The sequence below is a fragment of the Aspergillus melleus genome (assembly GCF_016097325.1).
Source record: "Aspergillus melleus strain CBS 546.65 chromosome Unknown contig7, whole genome shotgun sequence".
In the NCBI taxonomy this organism is placed as follows: Eukaryota; Fungi; Ascomycota; class Eurotiomycetes; order Eurotiales; family Aspergillaceae; genus Aspergillus; species Aspergillus melleus.
In genome coordinates, this window is record NW_025763376.1 from 3,128,259 (window position 1) to 3,153,103 (window position 24,845).

Consider the following 24,845-nt stretch of genomic DNA (forward strand, 5'->3'; position numbering starts at 1 on the left):
ATTAAAAATCACACCTTTTCAATCTCCAGCGTGTCAGTATTGGGTCAATTCTTACCAAATCGCTTCGTAATCATCACCCTTTTGTGTCCACACATCCAGATCGAACCCGATATTTATCACGCCGGATGGCATATAGACAAACAAACTTAGAACGCTTACAAGAGTGTCCCTATTGTCAAGGCCAAAGTTGAGATTATAAACCGGGGAAGAAGAAACATGAAAATAGTAACAGAAAATAAAGATTAAGAGAATGGGGGAGGAAACCGTCGATTCAGTTGGGATTAGAACTTGATTTTTGATGACGAATACTCAGAGAAAAGGTGAAGTCGGTAAAGCAAGTCCATTGACTATGGTGACATGGCTAAACTTGATTTGACCACGGATCCTCTAGAGGCGCCTCGTCGAATCCAATCTCCTCATCAGATGTGAAACCATTGCAAGATTCAGTCGACGCTTTGCTAGTGGCATCTCTAGCCAAGAAAAGACAAAATTCCTCGCCTTCAGACACATAGGGAAACTCGATGGGTTCATCGAGGTCAGCTTTCTCGAGGGGCCGGATCAACTCAACGGCCATTGCATGCGCTACCTTCTTGCAGTGCCATCGTAAAGGTCGGGGATCCCGCAGAAGTCCACGCCCATAACGATTATAGTGTACGGCACGCCATTGCGTGTATCGGCTGCATCTTCCACAATAGGGCGCTGACGTAGCTCAACGCCGATAGCCTTAGCAACCGCGCCTAGACGGTCGAGGGGCACATTTGGGTCGAGATATAAGTTGATATCGATGAGATAGCGAACATCGTCAAACACAGATATTTGCTGGCCATTTTCGCGCTTCTCGATATTCCTTTCTTCTATCTCTTCGGGCATTAATTCTCGTTCTTCATAGAATATTTCCACGGCAGACATGACAAAGTCCGGTTATCGTCGAATACAAAGAGAATAAGGTAGACTGATCCAGAAGTGTGAATAACTTGATGACGTTCATCGGAGGGAGCACACAAGACTTGCCTAGAATAGGCTCAATCGGTCTGACTGATGGGCTTTATATATGTCTTTCAACAATCAGAAAGATTCGGGACTATCCGGTAATAAGATGTGAGGGCGTGAGGGCGAAGTCGCCAAAGCTGCTAGACGTTTGGATGTCTGCCTCCACGTAAACATATGCAAGCCATAGTATCTTCCCTTCCCCGCCCATGGCCCACACATATGAACTACCAAAGTGAGCCTTGTCTATAGTATCTAGCGGAACCTGCCATGAAGAGGGCCGGAGGTCTAAATCATTGGATCCCCAAGCAACAGCACTGTATCTGACAGGTTCTGCTTTTGACATAGCAATCATAGGGACTAGGTGACGTTTCTTATGAATGCCAGAACGCTTGATTATGACATATGTAAACAGCCACAGGGTAGCGGTTACTAACACGGAATGATCCCACTTCAGGCAATGACAGAGCATGTCTGAAATGGAAGGCACACATGGAACTCTTGCAAATTGAGATCCCGGAACCTAGACGTGCTACAGCGGCTTGCACGTACTCTATGGTTGTCCTAGATGATGGAGAGCAATTCTTTTGTAGAGCTTATGTGACGTGGAAGGCATCAGCTGGCTTTAAGCAACCTATTGCATTGTCTAAGGCATTATACTCATCGAGTAATATTCACATATCCAGTACCAGAGAAGAAAAGGCCCGTACTGAATCTCTCTTTCGCAGACATAGAATCTCGGTACCACAGTCATGATTAGACTCATCAGGAAGGCACTCCCAAGTCACGCATATTTCTTTGATACCTATGGGAGAACCGCAGGGTAAAAATCACAACCATCGTATAAATACTGCGCATACCATCCCGTGTGTACCATTAGTTCTGTAAAGTGATACGCCAACTCATAGCTTCTGTTTCTGCAAATTTCATCGCTCAATCATCCCTGAACCTGGAACTTGAAATTCATGCAGATGAAATGGCACATGTGTTGGTGATTTTGGGGACGGTGGAGAGACTACTCCATTTTCGGCCCGCCGATGAATCCGTTGCAAGGTGTCCCGGTGAGCATCACCCAGGTTAGACGTATTAGTACGGCGGTGAATGCAGAAGACTCGTGTGAAGACAAGGTGCACCTGGTTCTCCTCTCTTCCGCCACGTGCAGCGTTGTACCTGACGACGTTTGGATGCGGTTGAACCCAGGGAGACAGAGGAAATCTCTGAAGGGAAACCTGTGTTAGTGGCATTTTGGATATGGTGGCTTTGTGATCTTACACACAGACTAGAAGTTGTCTAAGGGGTGGTCTGGTATCTCGAATTTGGGAATTGAAGGGGAAATGAATGCCTCTGGAAGTATCCGGTATCGGGATAGTCTGATTGCTTAGTACCGTAGCCCGTGAAACTGAACCCTGTCAGACCAAGAAAACATTTGGGAATCTTTCAATAAAAGATAGGTTGGTTGATCAAAACATTCAAACGGAACTTTCCAATACCGAACGTCAAGGAAACGAGCAAATATTTGCTTCCCTATACTTCCTTACATTTTGCGAGAGGCACTGTAATCAGCTCTAGGGATATATACAACAAACTCTACTGTTGAGCCAATGGGGATGTCTATCGGCCTGGTATTAGGGGTAGAACTGCTTTGTATTGACAGAAGACTAAGCCAAGAATGTGTTGTCAGGCTATTGTTAGATAAGCTAGACCCTGGGTGAAGAATAGTAGTTTGCTTACATGGGGTATTGTTACTTAGGGGCTAGATGGTAAATACTAAAGCCAAATCAATGGCAAATGTCAAACCGATCAATTCAAAAGGGTATAATTCAGGCAAAGCAAAATTTCAAATTTGTTAACTGACATCATAGGGGATCAACCAAATGTCCGGATCAGGGGTAAGGAGAACGGATAGGCCGATTGGGTCGAGGACCATTATTCTGTAGACGGACCATGGCGAGCATAAGACCGTTCGTGACGAAAGGATACTGGATTCGAAGATCTGGATGACAAAGCACCAATCTGGAGTTGATGAGCTCAAGCGCCCTTCGGTTAAGGTGCCCTGGGAACTCATGAGATGTTGGCGAGTATCTACCGTCATCCTTAAGGATAACTACCATGGCTCGACAATCGTGAAGATGATACTCAGGCTCAGCACGGGGGATGCCGGTATCAATACGATCCCGGATAATGTTTCGAAGATATCGACCAACTTCATGCCGTCTGTTGACGTTAAACCTAATATTCTCAGGATAGCAAACCAAGATACTAACGAGGCTGCGCGGTGGCGAGGGATCTTGGGCCAGCAGACTTTCGTAGGCAGCCTTCATGAGGTCTTGCAGTCGTTGTTCCTGCGCGGCAGCGCGAGCCTGCTCTCGAGCCTCCTCTTCCCCCTCGTCGCGTCTAGAGCGACACGGACTGCATAGATCGAACATGCTGACTATAGCTGTCAAAAGGCGGAATATATCCAGGAGTTTGAGGGTGAGAGTGAGAGCCTTTGGAAAAGTACCAAATCCAGAGGGGCTGGTGCGGTTATGTAGGTGCTTGTACCGCTAAATCCCTGATACGTGATGGTGAATATTCCGAAAAAAACACGAGTAAATGGAGGATGTCGGCTGATATGCAGAATCGATACTGTATTCTCGAACAATGCCATTAGAAACATTAGTTTACAGAGGTTCTAACAGGAATCAACCGGGTATATGCGTTGTGATGTTGAATGCCACTTTCCGGGAGAACTGAATTCCCAAAAAGGAATAATAGCTAGTACCAAATTTCCCAGGTTATTCTGTCGGTGGGCTAGTCTGTGATGAACAAAAGTTAACTCACCAGGTAAGGCTGCATCACCTTGACAATTCCAAACTATCATTCACAATGAGCATTACCTGTGGAACTATGTCTACTTCATAATCCAAATATCCGAACCGTCTACCAGAACCTCATGAATAGGCCGTAAGGTATGGCAGTATCTTAAGATATCTCAATTGCATATGGAAAGGTCTATCAGGTAAAGCTCTATGAACTAGAACACATATGGTTGTGATTATGTGTTTTTTGTGCATCCAGCCAAATAGTTTGTCGGAGGACTCAGTATAGTAATTAGTATGTATTGTTTCCTGTCTACATCAATATGCTCAGGGATGTCATAGCATTCAAGGAATAATTAACATATCACTAGACTAATTCGGGGGCGCGTTGTTTGCATGTCTCTTCAGACAGACATGTCTAAATCAAAGAGCTGCCGCTTATTGTTAGGTTAACACCTTTGTGGCTGTGGAGTGCTGAAACGCAGTAGTAAAAGAATCGGCTGGCTGACCTCTATACATATTAGTCAAATTTATACATGTCTTCCACCAAAAGAAAAAGAAAAAGGAAAACAGTATAGCCAAATACTCAAAGGTTGGGGATCACTTTCATTGAAAATGAAACAGATGAGAATGATATTCAGCAAAGAGAGTATTGGCCTAGTTCTTTTCACGGTTTCTACGATTCAATCTTCACTCTCCTTAATAGATAGCGACATTCATGAATGATCGTACGGGTAAATAGTAGGAATTTCTATGCAGCTAGCAGAGATAAGCAGGAATGCAATTAGAATATGCCCTGTTCTTCTGGCAGCCATTACGTGTCTTGCAGTATGATTGAAACCAGGTAAAAGACGATAAGAAGCAGGGCATCCCAGAGCTTCTTTCTGTTAGAACAGTCTTACTGATGTAGTGATACAGATTGTGCAGACACGAAATGAAGAACCGAGTGGTTGTTGGGATGATCTGCCAAGACTAGCACACGTTGTTGTCACGGGGGAGTTGAGTGGTAGTATATGTCTGTCAATAATCCACAGGAGTACATTTGACAATGAAAGAGAGAGTTGAACAGTATTTACGCATGGGTCTCGGAAGATTCTGATATGGCTAGGGTTTTAAGTGTAGGGAATGTGTCTCCTCAGTAGCATGCGCGAGAGATATTCAAAATATGTTTCATACCGGGAAGAGAATTTTCCAGATAAGCCGCAAAGTCAGATGCCGGAACCAAGGAAATTGTAGTACCGAGATCATGTAGTGTAGCAGAAATTAATGACACAAAACAAAATTGTCAATTAACGTGGGAAGTCATAGTGTTACGACGGGCGTTGTTGCTAGGAGCATGGACAAGAGTCAAGTGTCAAAATGCCTCGGCACGGCCCTCAGGCACGTGAGCGGTGTGCCTAAAGTGGACTAGCGCGGGCACGGGACGGGAAGGCCGTTAACCGGCGGTGGGGCTCTGCTGATCTCTCCGCATTTCACCGACTCTTCTCTTCCGAATCCCAACGGGTCCTCACAAACACGGTACGGAGATCTCTTCAGCGGCTTGTGAAGGCGGCTGACCAGGAAGAACCCGAGGGAACCGAAGAACCTTTGTAGTGTGCGCCATCGATTTCCAACCATGCCGGCAAAATGGAGAACCAAGTCCGGTTGCTTGACATGTCCGCCCTTCCCCTGAGCCTGACACATGTCATGACCGACGCCACTAACAGATGTCAATCTAGGTCGCACGAGACGCAAAAAGTGTGACGAGGAGAGAGGCACTTGTCGAGCTTGTCGTCGGAATCTTCTGACCTGTATCTGGCCATTAACGGGGGCCGTGAATATCGACCCGAGAGCGATTGTGAAGAACACGACAGGCATCGATATTGCGGCCCATTGCTTGACCACGTTTCAAAATCGTTCCCAGGAGTCACTATTCACATACTTCGCTTCAAGCGTGCTACCCCAGCTCCTCATTCCGGGGACTCCGCGGGCATCGCGTGATGACCTACTGTCGATGGGCATTGCCAGTCCCCCGCTCCTGAATTCGCTCCTCGCCTGCGCTGCCTTGTTCCAGTCGGGGACGGAGGAAAGTAGAATGCGTGACGCTCTGAAATACTACTCGAACGCGCTCGGGATGACGCGGTCGATGATTGAGAATTCGACACTGGAAGGAACAGAGGACTGGCTGTTGGTTGCAACGTTAGCCATGTGCATTTTTGAGGTGAGTTTTCGATGATATTGAAATAGCGTTTGTCATCTATCGCTGTGATCAACGTTTCGGTACTAACGCTGTCGAAGAGAGCCCAGCCTGGGCCATCCTGCGGTGCGGGCAGCCACCTACTTGGCGCGTCACGTATTATGGCCATGAAGATGGAGAGGGCGGCTGAATTTGAACCGGATGAAGGCGCAACCAGGGGAATGACTTGTTCTGCATCCCTGATATATCATGCCTCGACCACGACACTCTTATCTCCAGCCACCTTGTCAATTGCCGACACGGTATGCTGGGACCAGGTCCAAGAATACCTCGAGACAACTCAGCAATCGCCACTAGCTATGCCGCCGGCGCTATGTCGCATAATGCTAGAGATATCCCATCTAGCAAATCGAATTCCTCTCGGCTACGATGACAGACTGCTGGTGTGCTCCCTGCGACTTGAACTCAGTGCGTGGCTGATTCCGCAGTCTGGCGCAGACGGAGAGAACGCGGCACCGGGGACGGATATTCAAAAGGCAGCGGAGCTCTATGCACTGACAGCCGACATCCTCCTTATGAAAATATCTCAGCCTGATGTCAGCGCAGGGGACAGCCGCATTCAACAGCGGGTCAAGCAGATACTGAGTAACCTGAAATCGGACGTGCAAGGAATATTCTGGAACCAACACTATTCATGGCCGTTTACGATTCTTGCCTGTACCGTGCAACGAGAGAGCGAGATTATCTTTTTGCTAGGTCGGCTACAACGAATGTGGGAATGTTCACACTGGGGAGACATCAAGCGGACAATTCATCTCCTGGCCAGCATTTATCAACGACGAAAGGCGTCTGGACAACTCAATTGCTCAACCCGTTCAAAGTCAGAAAACGCCGTTGAACCTTTTGATCTCCTGCTTCGACCCGAAGGGATCTCGAGACTTATAACGACATAAAGCGCAATTCTTGTCTACAGATCCACGACACCGCTACGTTGAAAAGGCGACAAAATCCTTTTCATTGACATGCTGGTTCAATGTGGATGAATGCTAGGCTACGATACCGTCTGAGTGGGTGATGTACAAATCGCATCGCCTCATAGCTTGGCCGCCGGGAAATTGATGAGAACAGCTTTTGCCTGCAAATAGCTCAACACCGCTGCCCGGCCACCCTCATAACTCCCATTACCACTCTGCTTCCAACCTCCCAAGGGGAGATCATAATCTGGCTGGTGATTGGCATTGATTGCAACTGCTCCGGCCTGGAGACGTTTCGCAAGCCGCAGTGCTCGAGGAATATCCTGTGTGAATACACACGAAGACAGTCCAAATGTTGTCCCATTTGCCAAGCTGATTGCCTCCTCTTCCGTCTCAAAGGAGCGAACGCAGACAACAGGACCGAATATCTCTTCCCGCCAGGCAGCCGAGTCAAGAGGAGGGTTGAGCAGAATGGTCGGGGTCACGAAATTCTTATTAGCTTTGCCCCCAGTGAGGACCACACTCGGGCTTCCGCTTTGCGTCTGCTCCACAAGGGAGACAATCCTGTCTTTTTGGCCGGCATCGACCACCGGGCCGAGGAAGGTGGAATCCTGGCTGGGGTCGCCCGATGCCCCCGCGAGCGCCTCAAATCTCCCCTTTAGCCCAGTCACAAAGTTATCCACTATAGACTTGTGCACCAACACCCGCGACGCAGCCACGCAGATTTGACCGGAATGAACGAGGAAGCTCTGCGAAGAATGCAACAAAGCATTGTCCAGGTCCGCGTCCTCGAAGATTATCGACGGGGATTTGCCGCCCAATTCCAGCGTGACTCTCTTCAAATTGCTCTGGGTTGCCGCGATCTGGATTTTCTTCCCGGTCTCGACTGAGCCGGTGAAACTCAGCCGGCCAATATCCATGTGCGACGCTAGAAGTGCGCCCGTCTTTCCGTCACCGTTGAGTATGTTGATGACGCCGGGCGGGAAACCCGCTTTGACGATCAATTCCCCGATCTGCAACGCTCCCAGTGGAGAGTTCTCCGACGATTTGAAGATGAATGTATTCCCCGCCGCGACCGCGGGCGCAATCTTCATGCTGAAAAAGAAGAGACTCGCATTCCAGGCGCCGATCCCCGCGCAGACGCCAAACGGGTCGTGTCGAACAATCTTGTACACGCGATCGTCCCCCTCGGGCACAAAGTCCCCCGGAAGTTTGTCGCAGAATCCGGCATAATAGCGCCATATCGTCCCCACAAAGCCTGCTATACCCCGCGCCATAGTGATGGGCAGTCCGATCGCTCGACTCTCCAGGGCAGCCAGCTCAGCGCCGTGGGCATCGAGCAAGTCTGCCAGCGCCAGCATTCGTTTGGCTCTTTCTTGCCCGGGCATGGACCCCCATGGACCATTGTATGCGTTTAAAGCGGCGGACACGGCGTCGTCGACGTCTTCCTGACCAGCATGGTGGACCGAGTCGGATATGAGGGAATCGTCGTAGGGATTGCGGACGGCGAAGAGGGTTCCTGATTTAGCGGACACATACTTTAAACGGCCAGCAATGCGAGTCCAATCAGTTTCTTGGGAAATTGCGACAACGGATTCGTGGGAAGGATGAATAGAAGTCGCCACTTACCTCATTGTTAATAAAGAGCCGTGTATGGAAGTCCTTGGAAGTCGACATGATGCGATCAACAGGTCACTAGGTAGATATAGCTCCCTTAAATTGAATGTCAGCAATCCCGAAGGTCCGGGTCAACAACGAGTATTTCTATTTTCGTTCTTCAATTCAAATCATTTCTCAGTTCACAGATTTCGCGAATCCTTCTGCTCTGCGCGCGCGGGGACAGCTGCCATCCAGGCCATCCTCGGCCAATGGGCGTTGCGAAGGGCGACACTAAGCATGCATGAGAGTGGAGAGCGCGCAATGCATGATGATTGGCTGTGACAGCTAATTTGATTCAATGTCATCTGATGTGTGCGCGCAGGAAGAATGCACCCTCTGCTGTCCAGTACATCTGAGCCCGGACTGATGATTGACTCGTATCCCGTCCGGCGATAGTTCTAATGGTTGAGAACCAATCGCATCCGACATCTCAAGGGCTTTACTGCTCAAAAACCCGCCTTAAAAGTTTGGAATTGCGGCCTGTCGGACCCCAATTACGGCACCGACCGAGGTGGAGCCTTAACGTCTCTAAGTGTCTCGCCGGAATATAAGTGTCTATTTTCGCCGTCGTGGGGCCATGTTTGACATGCAACGAAAATTTACTTCGTGAATCTCTCCTTTACAGCTCATACGGAGTAGTCGCTTTGGTCGGATTACTACCCCATGGCGGACCCCCAGTCGCAAACGCGAGGAGCAATCTGCTCTCTCGATGAGTTCCTGCAGGTTTCGTACGACTACCTCATCGTGGGCGGTGGCACGGCCGGTCTCACCCTCGCCGCTCGTTTGAGTGAAGACCCTTCGATCAACGTAGGTGTCATAGAAGCCGGAAAAGACCAGACGAGAAATGAGTTCGTGCGCACGCCTGCGATGTTCCCGCAGATTCTGGGAGTCCCCGAGTACGATTGGATGCTGGAGACTGTGCCTCAGGTGAGAGATACTGGGCCCCCATTCCTCATAAACACTTCCGGCTGAGATAATGCGCAGAAAGCAAATGGCAACAAGGTGCATGCTATGACACGGGGCAAGATGCTTGGGGGGTCCAGTGCAACCAATGGCGTAAGCGATTCCCGTCTTCACTTGATGGGATGAAATCTACTAACAGGCGCAGATGATGTATGTCCGTGGATCCAAGCAAGACTACGACGACTGGTCAGCGTTTGGGAAAGGATGGTCGTGGTCTTCTGTGGCCCCGTACTTCAGAAAGCACGAGTCAATCGAGGACAACAGGACCGGAGAGCCGGGTGACTTTGCTTTCCTGAATTTTGGAAAGACATCCCACGGACAATCTGGCCCCGTCTCCACGAGCTTCAACAATTGGAGAAACCCGTTAGAGCGCTACTTCATTGAAGCCGCTAAGACAGCCTGCGGAATGTCCAACAGTCCGACTGATCCGTGGGGAGGGGATCATTTGGGCTTCTTTTCTTCCTTGTTGACCGTGGACCGGAGCAAGGATAAAGGCACGCGTAGTTACGCCGCGAGTGCCTACTTGTTACCAAACATTTCCCGACCAAACCTCAAGGTCCTGACCGAGGCGCTCGCGCTAAACGTGATTCTCGAGGGCAATTCTGCGCAGGGCGTTCGTCTGTCGCACACCGGCCGAGAATATGACGTCCGAGCGACAAGGGAGGTGATTCTCTGCTGCGGCACATATAAATCTCCTCAACTTCTTGAGTTGTCTGGAATCGGCAATCCATCTATTTTGAGGTCAGCTGGGGTACAATGTGTTGTCCCCTTACCCGGCGTTGGTGAAAGCCTACAAGACCATGTTCTCTCAGCAACAGTGTACGAGCTGAACGAAGGAACGACGTCCTTTGATTCCCTTCGGAAACCAGAAATCCTCCAACAACACTTGGACCTATACTCCAAAGAAAATCGCGGGATTTTGGCAGCAGGAACCAGCTGTATGGGTTTTCTCCCCTACTCGTCGCTAGCATCACCGAACGAACTCGCCACGACCTGCGAGAAAGTTCAACGAACCCCTACGACAACTCCCTTCCAGCAACGCCAGCTGGAGCAGGTCGCAACTCATCTACAAAGCCCATCATCTGCAAACATCCAATTCATCATGTTCCAAGGCACCATGAACATCGAGGAAGTGGTTCAAGACCAGGGGAAGTTCGCCAAGCCCGGCTCTCCAACCGATCCCGATGGCTTCACAATCGTCACTTGTCTGCAGTATCCGGCCTCGCGAGGAACAGTCCACATAACCAGCTCAGACCCGACAAAGAATCCCGCGGTCGATCCGGCATATCTGACGAATGAAGCGGACGTTGATGTTCTCGCCGCGGGTATGGAGTTTTGCGATGAAATTGTCAACTCCTCGCCGCTGAAAGACAAGATCCGGCGGCGAGCGCACCCGGCTCCAAGCGTGCAGCTCGGAGATAGGGAGCAGGCCAAGGCGGCAGTGAGAGATTTCTGTATGACAGAGTACCATCCGTGCGGGACGTGCGCTATCGGTCAGGTTGTAGACGAGAGATTGAGAGTGAACGGAGTGAAAGGATTGCGGGTTGTCGATGCTAGCGTTTTCCCAGGGAATGTGAGTGGAAATATTTTGTCGAGTGTGTATGCCGTGGCAGAGAGAGCAGCAGATTTGATTAAAGAGGACGGCGTACGAGTCAAAGCGTCGCTCTAGGTAGCATTGTTTACTGTTTCACGTTACCTGTCATCCATTTGCATTTCCCCGTGTCCCCAACGGCATTCACTTCCACTTCCCTCCAGCCAGTGACTGCAACGTGATGTCACGCCACTGTTATAATTTCGGATTGTGAGACGCGCTGGCTCTTTCCTCCTTCCATCCTTTTCAATCTCACGAAGAGACACTCTTCTGGTATCCAATAACAATCCTCCCACTAAGTTAATCACATTGCACTGCCCATCAAGACGAACTGCTACCTTCTTGAACGAAAAGAATCCTCAACCTCCACTTGAACCTCACTCTGACATTCCAATCAAAATTGTTCCATCATGTGAGAGGAACCTGCTCATTATTATGAAGACTATCTAATTTACCCAGGTGTCACTGGGAAACCATCCACTACTCCTGCGGCTGCATCTCCCGCCACGCCGTCTTTGTCCAGTGCGAAGAAAAACAACCTACAACCGCGCGCTGTTGCCCACTCGAGAAAGACCACGTCGTCCAACGCAGTACCTATTGCTATAATCATTTGGTCGACGAAGGCAGTGGGGCTGTCATCATGAGACTTGGAGGCTACTGGTCCCCGCACGGGGTGAGGTAAATTGGAGGACGAAGTCGGACGGCCAAGCAGAGCGTGAAGATGATAACCATGGGCGCAACGGAAGAAGGTGTTCTGTCAAATCAATCACTATTAAACGCATAATAATGGAGTATTCGGACAAGAGATGCACAGTTTGGACCAGAGATGCCAGACTTTGATACGACAGACTTAGAGGAAGTCCAATTTATCTGGTCATGGCCACAGCTGCTCCTGGCTGGCGTTTTGACCACCACGACTTGGGGCCTCCTTACGACATACATCAGAGCCGATCGGGGCCTCTTCCCTTGTTGTGCTTCTTGCCCGACCGAGTGGGATATCGTATTGATGGGAGTTGCCTTGGTCGATTTCCAATACTCGAGGTTTGAGCATGAAGCCACACAGCCCTTTCAGGGCCGGAAGGGACAAGGCAATAATGGCAGTGGATACTTCGGCAGCGGTCCATACCAGGATTGCGGGAATATACCAGGTTATATCGTCTGCGTGGTTCTTTGCGCGAAATACAACGACAATGCGGCCGATGGAGGTTCTGAGGAATAGCTAGCGTTAGATCAACGAACGCAACTGTGCATCCTGATAAGCGGGTTGAGCCTACATGATAGCACTAGAATCCGGTCAGCTTGGTGTCTATGGCATCGCTATTCTATTGGGCGTGGCTCACAAGATTCCGAAGCACAAGATAATCCCCAGCACGATTTTGCGGCTCAAGGTCGCCTTCACCGTGAGAATAATGTTTGTTGGTAGAATCAAAATCAACAAATCTGCGCATAACGTCAACGCAGAGTTGTAGCTTATTGTTGCAACGCCAAAACATCTTTCGCCGTTGGCCTTCTTTTTCCATATGTCGGCAATTGGAACGCATCGAATAATCGTAACCACGACTTGGACGAGGAACGCTACCACCACAAATAGGAAGGTCAAACGCAAATAGAGTGCAAATCGTGGCATCGAGTTCAGGCGAGCGTAAAAGAGAATGCCCGATATTCGACACATGACGAGAGTGATGATATAGACTGTTGAGATAATACCCATCCATAGAGTCAGTTTGTCCAGCGCAGCGGGATCGTCCTTGAGCACTGCCATCAGATGCCTCCCACCTCCACTGTAGATAGCCAACACCAGAGGCGGCAAAAGTGCCCAGCTGAAAATCTGTTCGGTGATGCTCTGTCATCTCTCCGTCTTCTTCTGGCGGAGGAAGTGTAGTTTATTTCGTCTGGAGCTCACTTACCATTGCAAAGACGATAACCAGATCATCCCAGCCAAATTGGCGAATGACCACGGCCCGCGCATAGATTCGGATAAAGACGACCAGACTCGATATTGATATTCCTATGCACATTCCAATAATCGTTTTTCCCTGCCTATTTTCGCCAAGGCGCTCCGGGGGAATCTTGTGAATAAAACGCGATTCATCCATAACTGAAGAAAGGCCAGCAGGAATCAACAAGAGATAGAACTCCCATGGTAATGGCGGCTAACAATTAATATTTCCGCCTTTCCGCCTTCTCTTGTACCTCACGATTTTCCTTGTCAACGGCTATAACTCTGCTCATTTTACTACCAGGACTCGGTTGGGTCGTTCCGGAAAACAAAGAAACATCCTTTATGTTGCGGAATCACACCTCAGGCCAAGCGACATTGGACCAATCCTTCTTCAGTCAAGAGTCTCCAACGGCACACATTTATGGTGGAATGATATGCCTAATCTCGTTAGAAACATCGCGTGGGTAACACATTGCATTCAACGCCCTTTGAGGTTGTCTGGATTTGGGGGTTGGGCCGTTATTGCCATACCCAACCAATAGGTGACCTCATCTAATCTCAATAATAAAATGCTAGGAGGGATTTCCCAGACTGCTGCAAGGCAACGTTCAATTATCTTGGCCTACTAAGGACTTCCCATGCTCCACACTGGACGCTGCTTATGGTTGCGGAAGTACCGATAAGCTGGCCCAATTTCACCCTCAGCATGTCCCCTAGATGTGGATAAATTAGCCAATTCTACCATTTGAGTGACTCTGAATTGTAGGAAGATTTGGCGACTGACCGATGTGCGCGAACAAACCTGGAACCGAAAGACTTTCTGTAGTTATATGATCGTTGCTACGTAGATTCTCACCTGGACGATATTTTAGTCACTATACAAATAGTGGACTTAATGTCCTCATTGTTAAAGGTAAGCCAGAGGAAAATTAAGGTATGTTTGTCCAGATGTACAAAGCTCTCTAGGCCGCGGTTACTCTTCAACGGTAATGAAGTCTTTCTTCCTGATATCGATAATCAATTAGAAAACCCCTCGACACAAGCAATGTGCCAACGTAGGAGGACTGCTATACTAGATCTAGGGTTCCTAAAGCTCTTTACCGAGGGCAACCCAACAGTCACTGTACAAGTTGGCGCAGAATCCTCGTTCAGATAGGCGGCCACTATCAGGCGCAGCTGAAAATCAAAGTATCTTCACTCCGTCACCCGCAATGGGGAAAACCATTTCTGGGTTTCGTAATGCGTGGGTTGCAACTTCGGCGATAAGGATTTAGGGGAGAATTGCTGGAGTGCGTTGGTGCGAGGTTGCCTGTTGTGTTTCTACTTTGCCATACTCCTCCTAGAAGTGGCAAGCCCAATTTTAATGGATTTCTTCTTTCGGGCTTCATGTCAAATAGAGGGTGCCATTACCTTCCTGCGTATAGGTTGAGTCGAGGGTTGGGTTACATTATGCGTCGCAGCCGTTTGTGGGCCGACACCATCCGAAACAATGAAGTGGATTAAACGTCGCACAAACATCCCCAATCTCGCAGTTTTTACTTGAAAGGGGCTCAATGCATTTACCAGAGAAGGATTTTCGGTCAAAGTTGAAAATTCGATTTGGTCAACGGCAAGCCAACTGCGCTCGCACAAACCACATATGCATGATCTCAAAGAGTCACCGGTTGCGTTCGAAACATCACCAAAAGCTACTGCCAGTCCGAGAATGCAGGCCAAATATATTCTCTTCTCCGTTCAAAGTCGCCATTGAGCACACTTCCAAGTTTCTGAAGGGACAGGCATTGCGGATTCTGTTGGCAATGAAGGAATTGTTGGAATCGCACCATCGCTACTTGTTCCAGCTGGGGGGAGAACAACATCGGCCCCGTCCAGCACGCAATTGATGGGCCGGATCCTTAGCGTTTGCGCCGGGGCGAACCCATTAATATTCGCCATCAAGCGTAGAGGCAATCCTGCTACACGCAAGCAATAACTAGGATGGCGTTTCTCGGCCTTATTCACGCGCCGGTCTATTTAGCGGCTTGGATCCCCTCTCCTCTGCAGCAGTAGTCGGCCCACTTGATGCTTGAAAGTCATGCAGAATTAATTTGGCATTACACTGTGTACGCCGACCCCAAATAATGAAGCCTATTCTCCTCTGACTTCATCTGGCAGAAGCAGCACTGACTAGGTCGAGTTCCCACATGTCCTTACCAACCTTGTCCCAAAATAACCTGATGATTGCAATCTCCAACAACACAGAGCCGGTAACGGCCGATTATCTCGCCCACCCGATTCTGTTACCGTGACTTCTAGCCTAGAATTTGTTCTGATCCTTGAAGATGATGCCATCGGAAATCCTAGATAACGTGATGGGTGTCCTGCTATCGCCGGTGGGTCTACAGCCTCCCTTGCATGGGGTCAAGAGGTGAAAAACTCGGTCGCTCTATAAATACAACAGCAGCGAAGCAATCAATTCCTACTTAAGACAATACTTGACAGTGTGGTGTCTTTCTCAGTCCTTCTACCGCTCCAGGGTTCAGCAATGGCTGCAGCGCGCTCTTCCCAACATGCGTCTGCGAGCGACCAGGCCATAGCGACGGGAATTGAACATGACCCTAAGGGAAAGAATTTCGTCAGAACAAAAGCAGCAGATCTTGAGGCTGAGGCGCACGGAGACGGCGACAAGGGATCCGACGATTCTTTGTTTGGAGAATCCGAAGGGAAGGAAATCACACCAGTTGAGGCTTTCAAATGGAGTGTTGAGGGGGACCAGTCTCCATGTCAGTTGCCACTTGCAAGGGCAGAAGACGAGAAATAATGTACTGAACTCGGTTCGCAGTTCCCGAAGTCGCCGCGTGTGTGTCCAACAAGGATGATCCTAGTATACCCTGTAACAGTAGGTCCAAAATCTTCCTCGCATACTCTTCATTATGACTGATCCTGCCTAGCTGTGCGCGCCTGGATACTTTTGACCATATTTGTGATTCTGTTCTCCGGTGTTAACCAGTTCTTCGGCCTTCGATATGTGCGTTTATACCCTGCAATTGCCAGCGACGGTGTACTAACTCACACCAGCCAAGTCTCTCAATTGGGTATGTCGTGGCGCAGTTACTTGTCTATCCCATCGGTCGCGCGTGGGAAAGGCTTCCACGGTGGACAGTTCCACTGGGCAAGTTTTCTTTTGACGTCAACCCCGGTCCATTCAGCGTCAAGGAACATGCTCTGATTGTCATTGTCAGTTCTGATGACCTCCGAGACTTAGGTCTAAGTTGGCTAACAAGAATCTCATTGCAGTGTGTGAATATTAGCGCAAGTACAGCGTATGCTCTGGGCGCCCTTGTTGCTATTGAAAGCCCTGTTTTTTGGAATCGCGATTATGGTGCCGGATTCGGCTTCCTCTACCTGTTAACCACTCAGATGCTGGGGTAGGAGAATTGAATTCACACGCTTCAACTTCTTGCTGACATCCTCCTTAGATTTGGATTTGCCGGACTTGCCCGTCGATGGCTGGTCTATCCGGCTGCCCTCGTCTGGCCAACGTCGCTATCTTCCACGGTTCTCTTCCGTGCGCTTCATGAGCCAGAATCGCGCACACCAGCAAACGGATGGACGATCACGCGTTACCAATTCTTTGGCTATTTCACACTCTTTGCGTTCGTGTTATTTTGGTTTCCCGATTACATCTGGACAAGTCTCAGCACTTTCGCCTTCATTACATGGATTGCGCCTCACAATCAGAAGGTCAACACACTCTTTGGTGTGAGTAAGACCCGCGTATTCTATTATAAATGCAGCAAATGCTGATCCCCTTGCAAATAGATGAACTCTGGTCTTGGTCTGCTGCCAATCAGCTTCGACTGGACCCAGATCAACCAGGCCGGAAAGCCTCTTACCACACCGTTCTATGCTACGTGTAATGTGTTCGCTGTTGTGGTTCTGTTCTACTTCTTTCTCGCACCGATACTCTACTATTCCAATATCTGGAATAGTTCATAGTGAGTGTCCTACTCACGACAGATATTCATAAGTATTTTAACAGGAGCTGACCGAGTCAAACAGCCTCCCACTTCTATCATCAAGCACCTTTGACAACACCGGCGCAACCTACAATGTTACACGGGTAGTCGACGAAAGCCTCAACTTCGTGGAAAGCAAATACCAGACCTACTCGCCCATGTATATCTCCATGTCCTACGCGCTCACCTTCGGGCTGTCCTTCGCAGCCGTGACTTCCATGGTCGTTCATACTTATCTCTACCACGGCTCCGAGATCTGGGCCAAGCTCAAGAATTCGCGCGCTGGTGGCGAGGATATCCATCGCCGGTTAATGCACGCCTACAAAGAGGTCCCTGACTGGTGGTATGCTGTGCTCACGGTGGTGATGGTAGGGTTGAGCATTCTCACCATACGATTTTGGGAAACAGGGCTTCCTGTCTGGGGATTCATTGTCGTTTGCTGCGGTCTTCCCGCGATCTTAACCATTCCGGAAGGCATCCTTGAGGGTACAACTAATCAACGTGCCTTTCTCAACATCATCACAGAACTGATTGCTGGGTACGCTTGGCCCGGAAAGCCTATTGCCAACTTGATGGTGAAGTGCTACGGCCATAATTCTATCAAGCACGGGATGGACTTTGCGCAGGACTTGAAGCTAGGACAGTACATGGTAGCAGAGCCTTAATGGTATTGGAGCGCCTCAGATGCTGACTCTTCCCCAGAAAATACCCCCACGCGTCCTGTTCGTCGGTCAGATCTACTCCTCGGTGCTATCAACTATGACCCAGACTGGCGTCCTTCGGTGGATGTTCGGCCACATCACCGATCTTTGCCAATCAACCAATACTCAAAGATTCACTTGCAACGGAGCCAAAGTCATGTACAACGCCTCGTTGATCTGGGGAACCATTGGTCCCCAGAGACTGTTTCAAGCCGGTCAGACCTATAACGGACTGATGTACTTCTTTTTAATTGGAGTGAGTCTGTCTTGCAGCTTTGGAAAAGATACATAAACTAATGTGATCACAGCCTGTTGTCACCGTACTGGTGTATCTCGTATATCGGCGCTTCCCTAACAGCTGGCTGCGCTATGTCAACATCCCTGTCTTCTTCAACGGTGCTGGCAATATTCCTCCTGCAACGACAAGTGAGTCTTCCAACCCCTTGAATGCATATCCTTAACACTAACTTGACTAGCGCAATACTCCCTCTGGTTCATCTTTGGGTTTATCTTCAACTATCTCATTCGGAAACGTGCCTTCTCATGGTGGAAGCGGTACAACTGTGGGTGTTCTACTACCGGCTATCGTTACGTCATTTTCCTAACACATTATGCAGATCTCCTACAAGCCTCCATGGACACCGGCACTGCCTTGGCCACTATTATCATCTTCTTTGCCCTGGGCTATCACGGCGTGAAGCTTAACTGGTGGGGAAATACCGTTGGATCAAATACAGATGACGCAAATTCTGTCCCCTGGCGCACGGTATCTGAGGGAGGATATTTTGGCAAGGGACCCGGCCAGTTTTAGATTTGTTGCAGTGTCGGCTGTTTTCTCTTTGGTTCATGCTCTTCAACACATCCATCTTAGCGCTGGTGTCGAGAATGTCTACTTGAGATGCGATATTGTTTCGATGTTCGTAACCTTCACACTAAAAAGCAATATTTGACAATACTTGGTTATTCAAGACCAAAGCCAACGTTTTCCGAGGCCTGTTCCTTTTAGTACTCATTACTATATAATTCCCCCACAAGCACTATACACGGCAAAGCATGCTTTTAGGCGTCGGCCATTCATCCTGTCTTCAGCATCACAGAGACGCGAACGCCTTGACCGACGCTTCGGCGGTAACATGAGCGCTAGCCGGGTTTGCTCCAGTCACGATTCTACCATCGGTGATTGTGAACGCATCCCACGGTCCGGCGGGTGACACATCTGCTTGCCTTGAGTGTGTGAACGAGTCAAGCCAAAGGGATGAGACTTACATGTGGCTCCAGCTGATGCAGCCGATGCCTCGATCGTAGGTCGGTTCCAGCTCTGAATCGTGCCGAGCACACCTTCTTCCTCTTCGCCCCTGGTGGTGAATCCAGTGACCTTGCGGTTGGCGATGATGGATTTTCCCGTGCTTGAATCGATGATCCCTGGGAAGATTGCGCCTCCGTGGCAGCTGCTTGATGTTAGTTTACTCTAGGTAAAGCACGATGCTGCTCCTGTTTCACATACACTGCCGCAATGATAGCGCCGGCACTATACATTTCCGACGCAATATCTTGCAAACCTTTGGCGTCTGGGTAATCGATCAGAGAGGCGTGGCCCGCTGACGCGAAAAATAATCCATACTAGTATAATTCATTAGCAGTCTACCTCAGCAGTATCCATCAAAAAGGAAAACCCACATTGCTCGCGTTGATCTCGCTTGATCTGCGCAGATGATCGAGTTTCGACCGAAATTCACTGGAATGGTCTTCCCAAACGGCTCGGTCTTCATCGGAAAGCCATTCTTTCTGTTGAGACAACCAGTCGGGCTGGTATAGCCCTGTCTCCGACACGAGATCGACTTCGAACCCCGCCTTCCGGAAGACGTTGAAGGGATGTAGGGCTTCGGTGATGAACAGTCCGGTCTCTTTGCCCTCCGGGTAGAGCGGAGCGTGGGCCGACGTTATGGCGATAAGAGCTCGACGGGGTGGAGACATTTTGAGATTTACGATGTTCAGCTGTTAATTCAGAAGAGTAGTTGGCAAAGATGGAGATAAATTCGAACGCTGGGTCCGAGAAGCATAAGCAGTCGTACACGACTGGTGACGTCACGTAGACATAGTGAACCCCCGACCTCCACCCTCAAGCCGTTTCAAGCCTTCTCTTTTCTTCCGTTCTTTCTAATCTCATATGCTCTCTATGTCCGGTCCGACCCTACTATGACCATAGGTGAAATTGATAAAAGTGATTGGGTGGGAAGAGCGGTGATCCGTCAGGAATGGATCGACGCAAGGGAGGCAGGTTCGCCAAAACCCCCGGACTCTTCAGCTCGCAGTGGAGACGCGTATGAGGGGCTTTCGCAGGAAACGCGGTTTTGATACTTTCTAATTATGACACGTCTCTGCCTTCCAATTGCTGCAGTTGAGAATCATACCTGGTCGGCAGCTGAGCGAAGAACAGGAACCTTCTTTTACTGGGCTTCGTTGTCAACCAGGTCTGTCTGTATTCGTCGCGATGTTAGGATGCTATGCTGAGATTGTTTAATTCAGTTTCTTATTGGATCGACATCGAGCAACGCATTTACCACCAGAAGCCGACCTTCTACAGCTATAATGACGAGCAGGAAGTGCAACGTAGACTGCTTACAGACTATAACCGCGCAAGAGCGCTTTTTTTCTTTTTTTCTTTTTTTCTTTTTTTTTTTTTTTTTCAATGCTCCCCTTTTGACGATCGATAATCTTCATAAGATACTGCCAGGTTCATCGCATGCTTTTATCTGTTTCTGCTTCGTACGATTTCCTTCCTCGCGCCCACGTTTGCTGAACCTTCGCCTTCAGTAAGCTCTCAGCTTCCCACTCCATATCCAGAATCACAAAGTCCGCCCGATATCCCTTGCGCAGCCTGCCAGTCCACGAATCTGCAAAACGAGAATACGCTGCTCCGCTGGTTGCTGCAGTCACGGCCGCCCCAAGGGACAGGCCGAAATGCGAGTTCACGGTCTCGTCGCAATCCGGCTCGATAGTCGACCGGCGGGTTGTCGCATTATACAAGTTGGGCAGCGATAGATGATTTGCCGTTGGGGCGTCAGTGCCGATGGCAATGGGCGCGCCCCCATCTAGGAAATCCTTATAGGCGAACGCGCGACTGCAGCGATGCTTGCCGATGAGACCGGGCCAGGCTTGAAACAACGCCGGGTCGGAATGGACGGGCTGAACGGACGCGGTGATTCCCAGTTGGCCCAGGCGTTTGGCATCTTCGGGTGCCGTCAACTCAAGATGCTCAATGCGATGCCGGTGACCGGGTTCAGCGTGCGAAAGTCCGTCTATGGCTTGTTTTACCGCTTGGTCTCCGATGGCGTGGATCGCGCACTGGAGGCCAGCTGCGTCCGCCTTCTTGATGACGGCCTTGAGCGCGTCTGCGGGCCAGATGGTCGGTACACGGCCTGTCGAACCATTGTAAGGCTCCTTCAAAGCTGCTGTACATCCGTCGACTACTCCGTCAGACATAATCTTGATCCCAACGATGCAGAACTCGGGGCATCGCATCGGGCTGTATTCGCGGTTACGGACGATTGCCGTATCTAGATTCTGCATGACCTCATTTGAATCCTCGGAAAATGGGATCAGCCAATGTGCCGCGACATGAAACGGGAAACTATCGCCGCATTGCTGCCGGAACTCCTTGAGGACATCCCATTCCAGGTCATCCATAGCCATGTCGATCATCCCTGTGTATCCGGCGGCGCTATAAGCAGCTGCCGCGTCTCTCAACGCAGTGAGTTTGTCGTCTTTCGAGGTCGCTTTCGTAAGGAACGCAGGCACAACTGCCAGATGAGCCGTTTCACTCAGCAACCCCGTGGGCCTGCCGTTCTCGTCGCGGTGGATCTTCCCCCCAGGCGGGTCGACCATCGTCGGTGCGCCAATTTCCTCCAGCGCAGCCGTATTGCACCACCCCGAATGTAAATCATTGGCATGGATGTAAATGGGACGAGGATCCAAGTCGTCCAGCATGCTGGCTAAGGCGACTCCGCCCGTAGTTGATTGAATCCAACCCTTGCAGGCAATCCGGGGTTCGCTCGGGTGTGTCTCGGCGTATCCCTTGATCTCGCGTCGAATGTCGTCCAGCGACTTGCAATGCAGTAGATCGACCTTGCGACGTGAGAGCGCAAAGTCGACGATGTGCATATGACTGTCGATAAATCCCGGTACCACGATTCTATCGTTCAATCCGATATGTGTCGCGCCAGCCGACAAGGCATCTTGCACGGCGTCGTCAGTGCTTCTTCCGACATGTTCGATGCGGTCGCCCACGATGACCATGGCTTGCTGGAAGACATCTTGTTCGTTTAATGTATCGCCTTCGGTGAAAATCTGACCATTCGTAAAGACGGTGCAGTCCATGGTCGAGACACAGTAGTCGTTCCTCTATGACTTGATAAACGGGCTCAGTGAAGGAGACAACGAACAGTAAAACACCGGGCAGGGGTCTATCGCTTCTATTAAGCTGAAGTGCGCACGCTCTACTTATACCGCATGAATAGTGGTATTATTCGATCCGTTGGAGTCCGAGGCGCAAAGTGACACGATTTGTCGCCCCACGTAGTCCAAGTGGATCCAATCTGCAGCTTCTCCAGAGTCAAGAAATGCAGCCTTTCCTAACAAAGGAGGTCCATGAGTCTGTCGCTGACTGGTACATTGGCGGACGTCTTGCCGTAGCGCTGACATGACATGCAGAAACTACTATCTACCGCTTCTTTTTTCTGTCTAAAGGCATGGTAGACGCAGGGTTATTCTTCACTCTTCATTCCTAAAACTACCTGGAAACAAAATTGACTTCGCCGTCATCCCTGGGCCACAATGTTGAAATAGATTTCAGCCGTACGACTACGCAGTGATCGCCCCCAGATAATCATGGGAACTGTGATGGCCAGAATTCCAAAGCAAATGCAACCTGCACTGATGAACATCTTCTCAACGCCTAGGCCATTCATCCAGGGACTAATGGAAAATGCCGTGGCCGTGGCAATGCCGTTGCGAATGTACGATATGACGACAAGCCCTTCGGCAACGAGCTGGCAACAATTTCAGCTTCATGCTCTCTGTGGGTAGGTAGCTACGATAGCATTTACCTCTGGGTATGAGTCTCCAAAGTAGGGCAATATAATCGACGTAGATGAGCCCAGACCGAATCCTACTAGCCCAGAACCTATTAGAGGGACGATCCAGGGTTGTTCCTGTGACCCGTAAGTATCGATCGGGAGCTGGAAGGGGTCAGACAAACATGTGCAATGCTAATACCGTATAGAAATAGCCCCAAAGGGGTGAGAACAAACGGCGCCAATAACATATGAAGTCGCATCTCCGGGTCGTAAATCCCCGATCGTTTACGCGCCATCTTCACCACGTAGTAGTCATTCAAGGGGCCCCCGTACACAGATCCAACGAAGGCACCCAGGAATGTAGCAATGTTAATATTCCCCACGCCGACTGATGAGAAGTTATATGGGGGCGCGGCAAAAAGAAGAGGCTGCGTGGTGGCGAGAACAGCTACCCAACAAAGCATGATGGAATACTCAATAGCCACGAATGTGACCGCTGGAATGCGGAAGAATAGGACAAACGGTCGTCTCAAATGTCGCCAGTACGTGTCAATGCTGAGATCGGACGGGGGGCCTCGACACGTTACTCTCTCAGAGTAGTTACGGCGATGAATCACTGCTTGCTCACCGGCCGGTATGGTGGGCAAGGACTCCGGTCTTGATGGTTGTCTTTTCTTCTCCCAAGATACCGGGTCTTTAGCTTCGTCTTCCTCGGGTCTCTCGAAGAACTGTACGTCTTGTCCAATGAAACAATTTTCCTCTTGTCTTGAATACCTCGTCTCCTCAAAGCCGATTATTATGAGGACGAAGACGACCCCATTCAAGATGGCGCACCACCACCAGACCCAGCGCCATTCTTGAGTACGGATAATGTATCCCGCTGGAATCAAGCTGAGGTATGTCTAGATAAATGAATGAGCTTCAGAAGACTAGATCCCGACGGATATAATGAACTTACACCAGCGACAACCATCACACAATAGATACCATTCACTGTAGCACGCTGATGAACAAAGAAAAGGTCTATGATCTGTACTCAAACGCATAGGTTTAGTCAACATGTTCCTTCTCCTCGTAGTAACGAAGACACTGACCGTCATCTGTATGATAGTGTCGTTCACGGATCCGGCTAGTCCCGCCAATACCTGCAAAACGATGTACTGTGTCTTCGTCTGGAAAAGAGCCTGTCCAACGTTGACCAAGATCATTGTCAAGGACGCACACAGGTATACTGGCTTCCTTCCCAGCAGCACTGCAGCCGGGATGAACAGCACGCATCCCACCGCGAGTCCTGCGAGTCCGGCTGCGTAGCTGTAGGTGAGATACTCGGAGTCATAGCCGAGTTCAGCCGTCAACGAGGGCCATGTCACGGTACCTACATCAAGCCTGCATTCCAGGTCAGCTAATGTTGTAATGCTCATAGATCGATTGGTAGAGTACGTAGCAAAGACCATCAGGGTGAATAAACAGGCAATCGAATAGTTGATCGTTTTTTGAAGTCTGGACCAGTTCTGTAGTTCCATCTCAAATTAGCCTCTTCATTATAACCAAACATGATTGATGAAAGACAAACTAAAGGCTCGTTTGGGTCCGCAGAGGGTCGTGGTTGTAGCATCACTTGACCATCAACACCGTGCTCAACGCCGTCTAGATGGACGATGTCTCGAAATGTTAGCTCCAGCTGCAGGATATCTCCCTTCCGATGAGCTGGAGTATACCATTCCCTAGATAAACGGTTCCTGGCGGCATTTCGCTCCCTGAAGGGTCATGCCTTCGCCCGTCTCCTGCTCCACTCATAGTAGATATCAATCCGGCGGCGTGATCGGTTCAGAACCGAAGTATCAATGGAAAGACGAGGGTTGTGATGGAGAATGCTGTGGTATAAGAGTGTGTCATTCGCGATGGCATTTGCAACGAGCAGTGTATACAAGTTGAGGAAGACAAAAATCTGGGGTCTCCCTCATCACAGGTGACGCAGTAG

General features: G+C 49.7%; 10 protein-coding genes across 10 annotated transcripts; 3 read left to right on the forward strand and 7 right to left on the reverse strand.

Annotated features, from left to right (window-relative positions):
• Window positions 1-582: 582 nt before the first annotated feature.
• Window positions 583-909, reverse strand: LDX57_012035 (uncharacterized protein; the record flags this gene model as incomplete). Its single annotated transcript, XM_046093767.1, has 1 exon — window positions 583-909. One exon carries the CDS (start codon window positions 907-909, stop codon window positions 583-585), a length of 327 nt encoding a protein of 108 aa, XP_045949745.1.
• Window positions 910-2,870: 1,961 nt separating this feature from the next.
• LDX57_012036 (uncharacterized protein) lies at window positions 2,871-3,413 on the reverse strand (the record flags this gene model as incomplete). Its single annotated transcript, XM_046093768.1, has 1 exon — window positions 2,871-3,413. One exon carries the CDS (start codon window positions 3,411-3,413, stop codon window positions 2,871-2,873), a length of 543 nt encoding a protein of 180 aa, XP_045949746.1.
• A 1,862-nt stretch (window positions 3,414-5,275) lies between these two features.
• On the forward strand, window positions 5,276-8,694 carry LDX57_012037 (Zn(II)2Cys6 transcription factor). Its single transcript, XM_046093769.1, has 3 exons — window positions 5,276-5,440; window positions 5,504-5,985; window positions 6,063-8,694. Exons 1-3 carry the CDS (start codon window positions 5,401-5,403, stop codon window positions 6,912-6,914), a joined length of 1,374 nt encoding a protein of 457 aa, XP_045949747.1. The 5' UTR covers window positions 5,276-5,400; the 3' UTR covers window positions 6,915-8,694.
• LDX57_012038 (aldehyde dehydrogenase family protein) lies at window positions 7,055-8,612 on the reverse strand (the record flags this gene model as incomplete). Its single annotated transcript, XM_046093770.1, has 2 exons — window positions 7,055-8,473; window positions 8,565-8,612. The coding sequence occupies 2 exons, from the start codon at window positions 8,610-8,612 to the stop codon at window positions 7,055-7,057; spliced, it is 1,467 nt and encodes a 488-aa protein (XP_045949748.1).
• Window positions 8,695-9,110: 416 nt separating the features above from the next.
• On the forward strand, window positions 9,111-11,226 carry LDX57_012039 (GMC family oxidoreductase; the record flags this gene model as incomplete). Its single annotated transcript, XM_046093771.1, has 3 exons — window positions 9,111-9,521; window positions 9,579-9,650; window positions 9,703-11,226. Exons 1-3 carry the CDS (start codon window positions 9,258-9,260, stop codon window positions 11,224-11,226), a joined length of 1,860 nt encoding a protein of 619 aa, XP_045949749.1. The 5' UTR covers window positions 9,111-9,257.
• A 1,258-nt stretch (window positions 11,227-12,484) lies between these two features.
• On the reverse strand, window positions 12,485-12,910 carry LDX57_012040 (uncharacterized protein; the record flags this gene model as incomplete). The annotated part of the gene is made up of 1 exon (XM_046093772.1): window positions 12,485-12,910. The coding sequence occupies one exon, from the start codon at window positions 12,908-12,910 to the stop codon at window positions 12,485-12,487; it is 426 nt and encodes a 141-aa protein (XP_045949750.1).
• Window positions 12,911-15,614: 2,704 nt separating this feature from the next.
• LDX57_012041 (uncharacterized protein) lies at window positions 15,615-18,600 on the forward strand (the record flags this gene model as incomplete). The annotated part of the gene is made up of 12 exons (XM_046093773.1): window positions 15,615-15,852; window positions 15,912-15,968; window positions 16,021-16,097; window positions 16,148-16,306; window positions 16,367-16,497; window positions 16,549-16,831; window positions 16,892-17,067; window positions 17,132-17,738; window positions 17,791-18,045; window positions 18,098-18,215; window positions 18,266-18,352; window positions 18,407-18,600. 12 exons carry the CDS (start codon window positions 15,615-15,617, stop codon window positions 18,598-18,600), a joined length of 2,382 nt encoding a protein of 793 aa, XP_045949751.1.
• Window positions 18,601-18,880: 280 nt separating this feature from the next.
• Window positions 18,881-19,763, reverse strand: HSP31 (plasma membrane heat shock protein; the record flags this gene model as incomplete). Its single annotated transcript, XM_046093774.1, has 4 exons — window positions 18,881-19,005; window positions 19,056-19,237; window positions 19,294-19,409; window positions 19,467-19,763. The coding sequence occupies 4 exons, from the start codon at window positions 19,761-19,763 to the stop codon at window positions 18,881-18,883; spliced, it is 720 nt and encodes a 239-aa protein (XP_045949752.1).
• A 762-nt stretch (window positions 19,764-20,525) lies between these two features.
• Window positions 20,526-22,166, reverse strand: LDX57_012043 (amidohydrolase; the record flags this gene model as incomplete). The annotated part of the gene is made up of 1 exon (XM_046093775.1): window positions 20,526-22,166. The coding sequence occupies one exon, from the start codon at window positions 22,164-22,166 to the stop codon at window positions 20,526-20,528; it is 1,641 nt and encodes a 546-aa protein (XP_045949753.1).
• Window positions 22,167-22,547: 381 nt separating this feature from the next.
• On the reverse strand, window positions 22,548-24,318 carry LDX57_012044 (uncharacterized protein; the record flags this gene model as incomplete). Its single annotated transcript, XM_046093776.1, has 5 exons — window positions 22,548-22,837; window positions 22,895-23,766; window positions 23,823-23,894; window positions 23,959-24,250; window positions 24,305-24,318. The coding sequence occupies 4 exons, from the start codon at window positions 24,316-24,318 to the stop codon at window positions 22,975-22,977; spliced, it is 1,170 nt and encodes a 389-aa protein (XP_045949754.1). The 3' UTR covers window positions 22,548-22,837; window positions 22,895-22,974.
• Window positions 24,319-24,845: the final 527 nt, after the last annotated feature.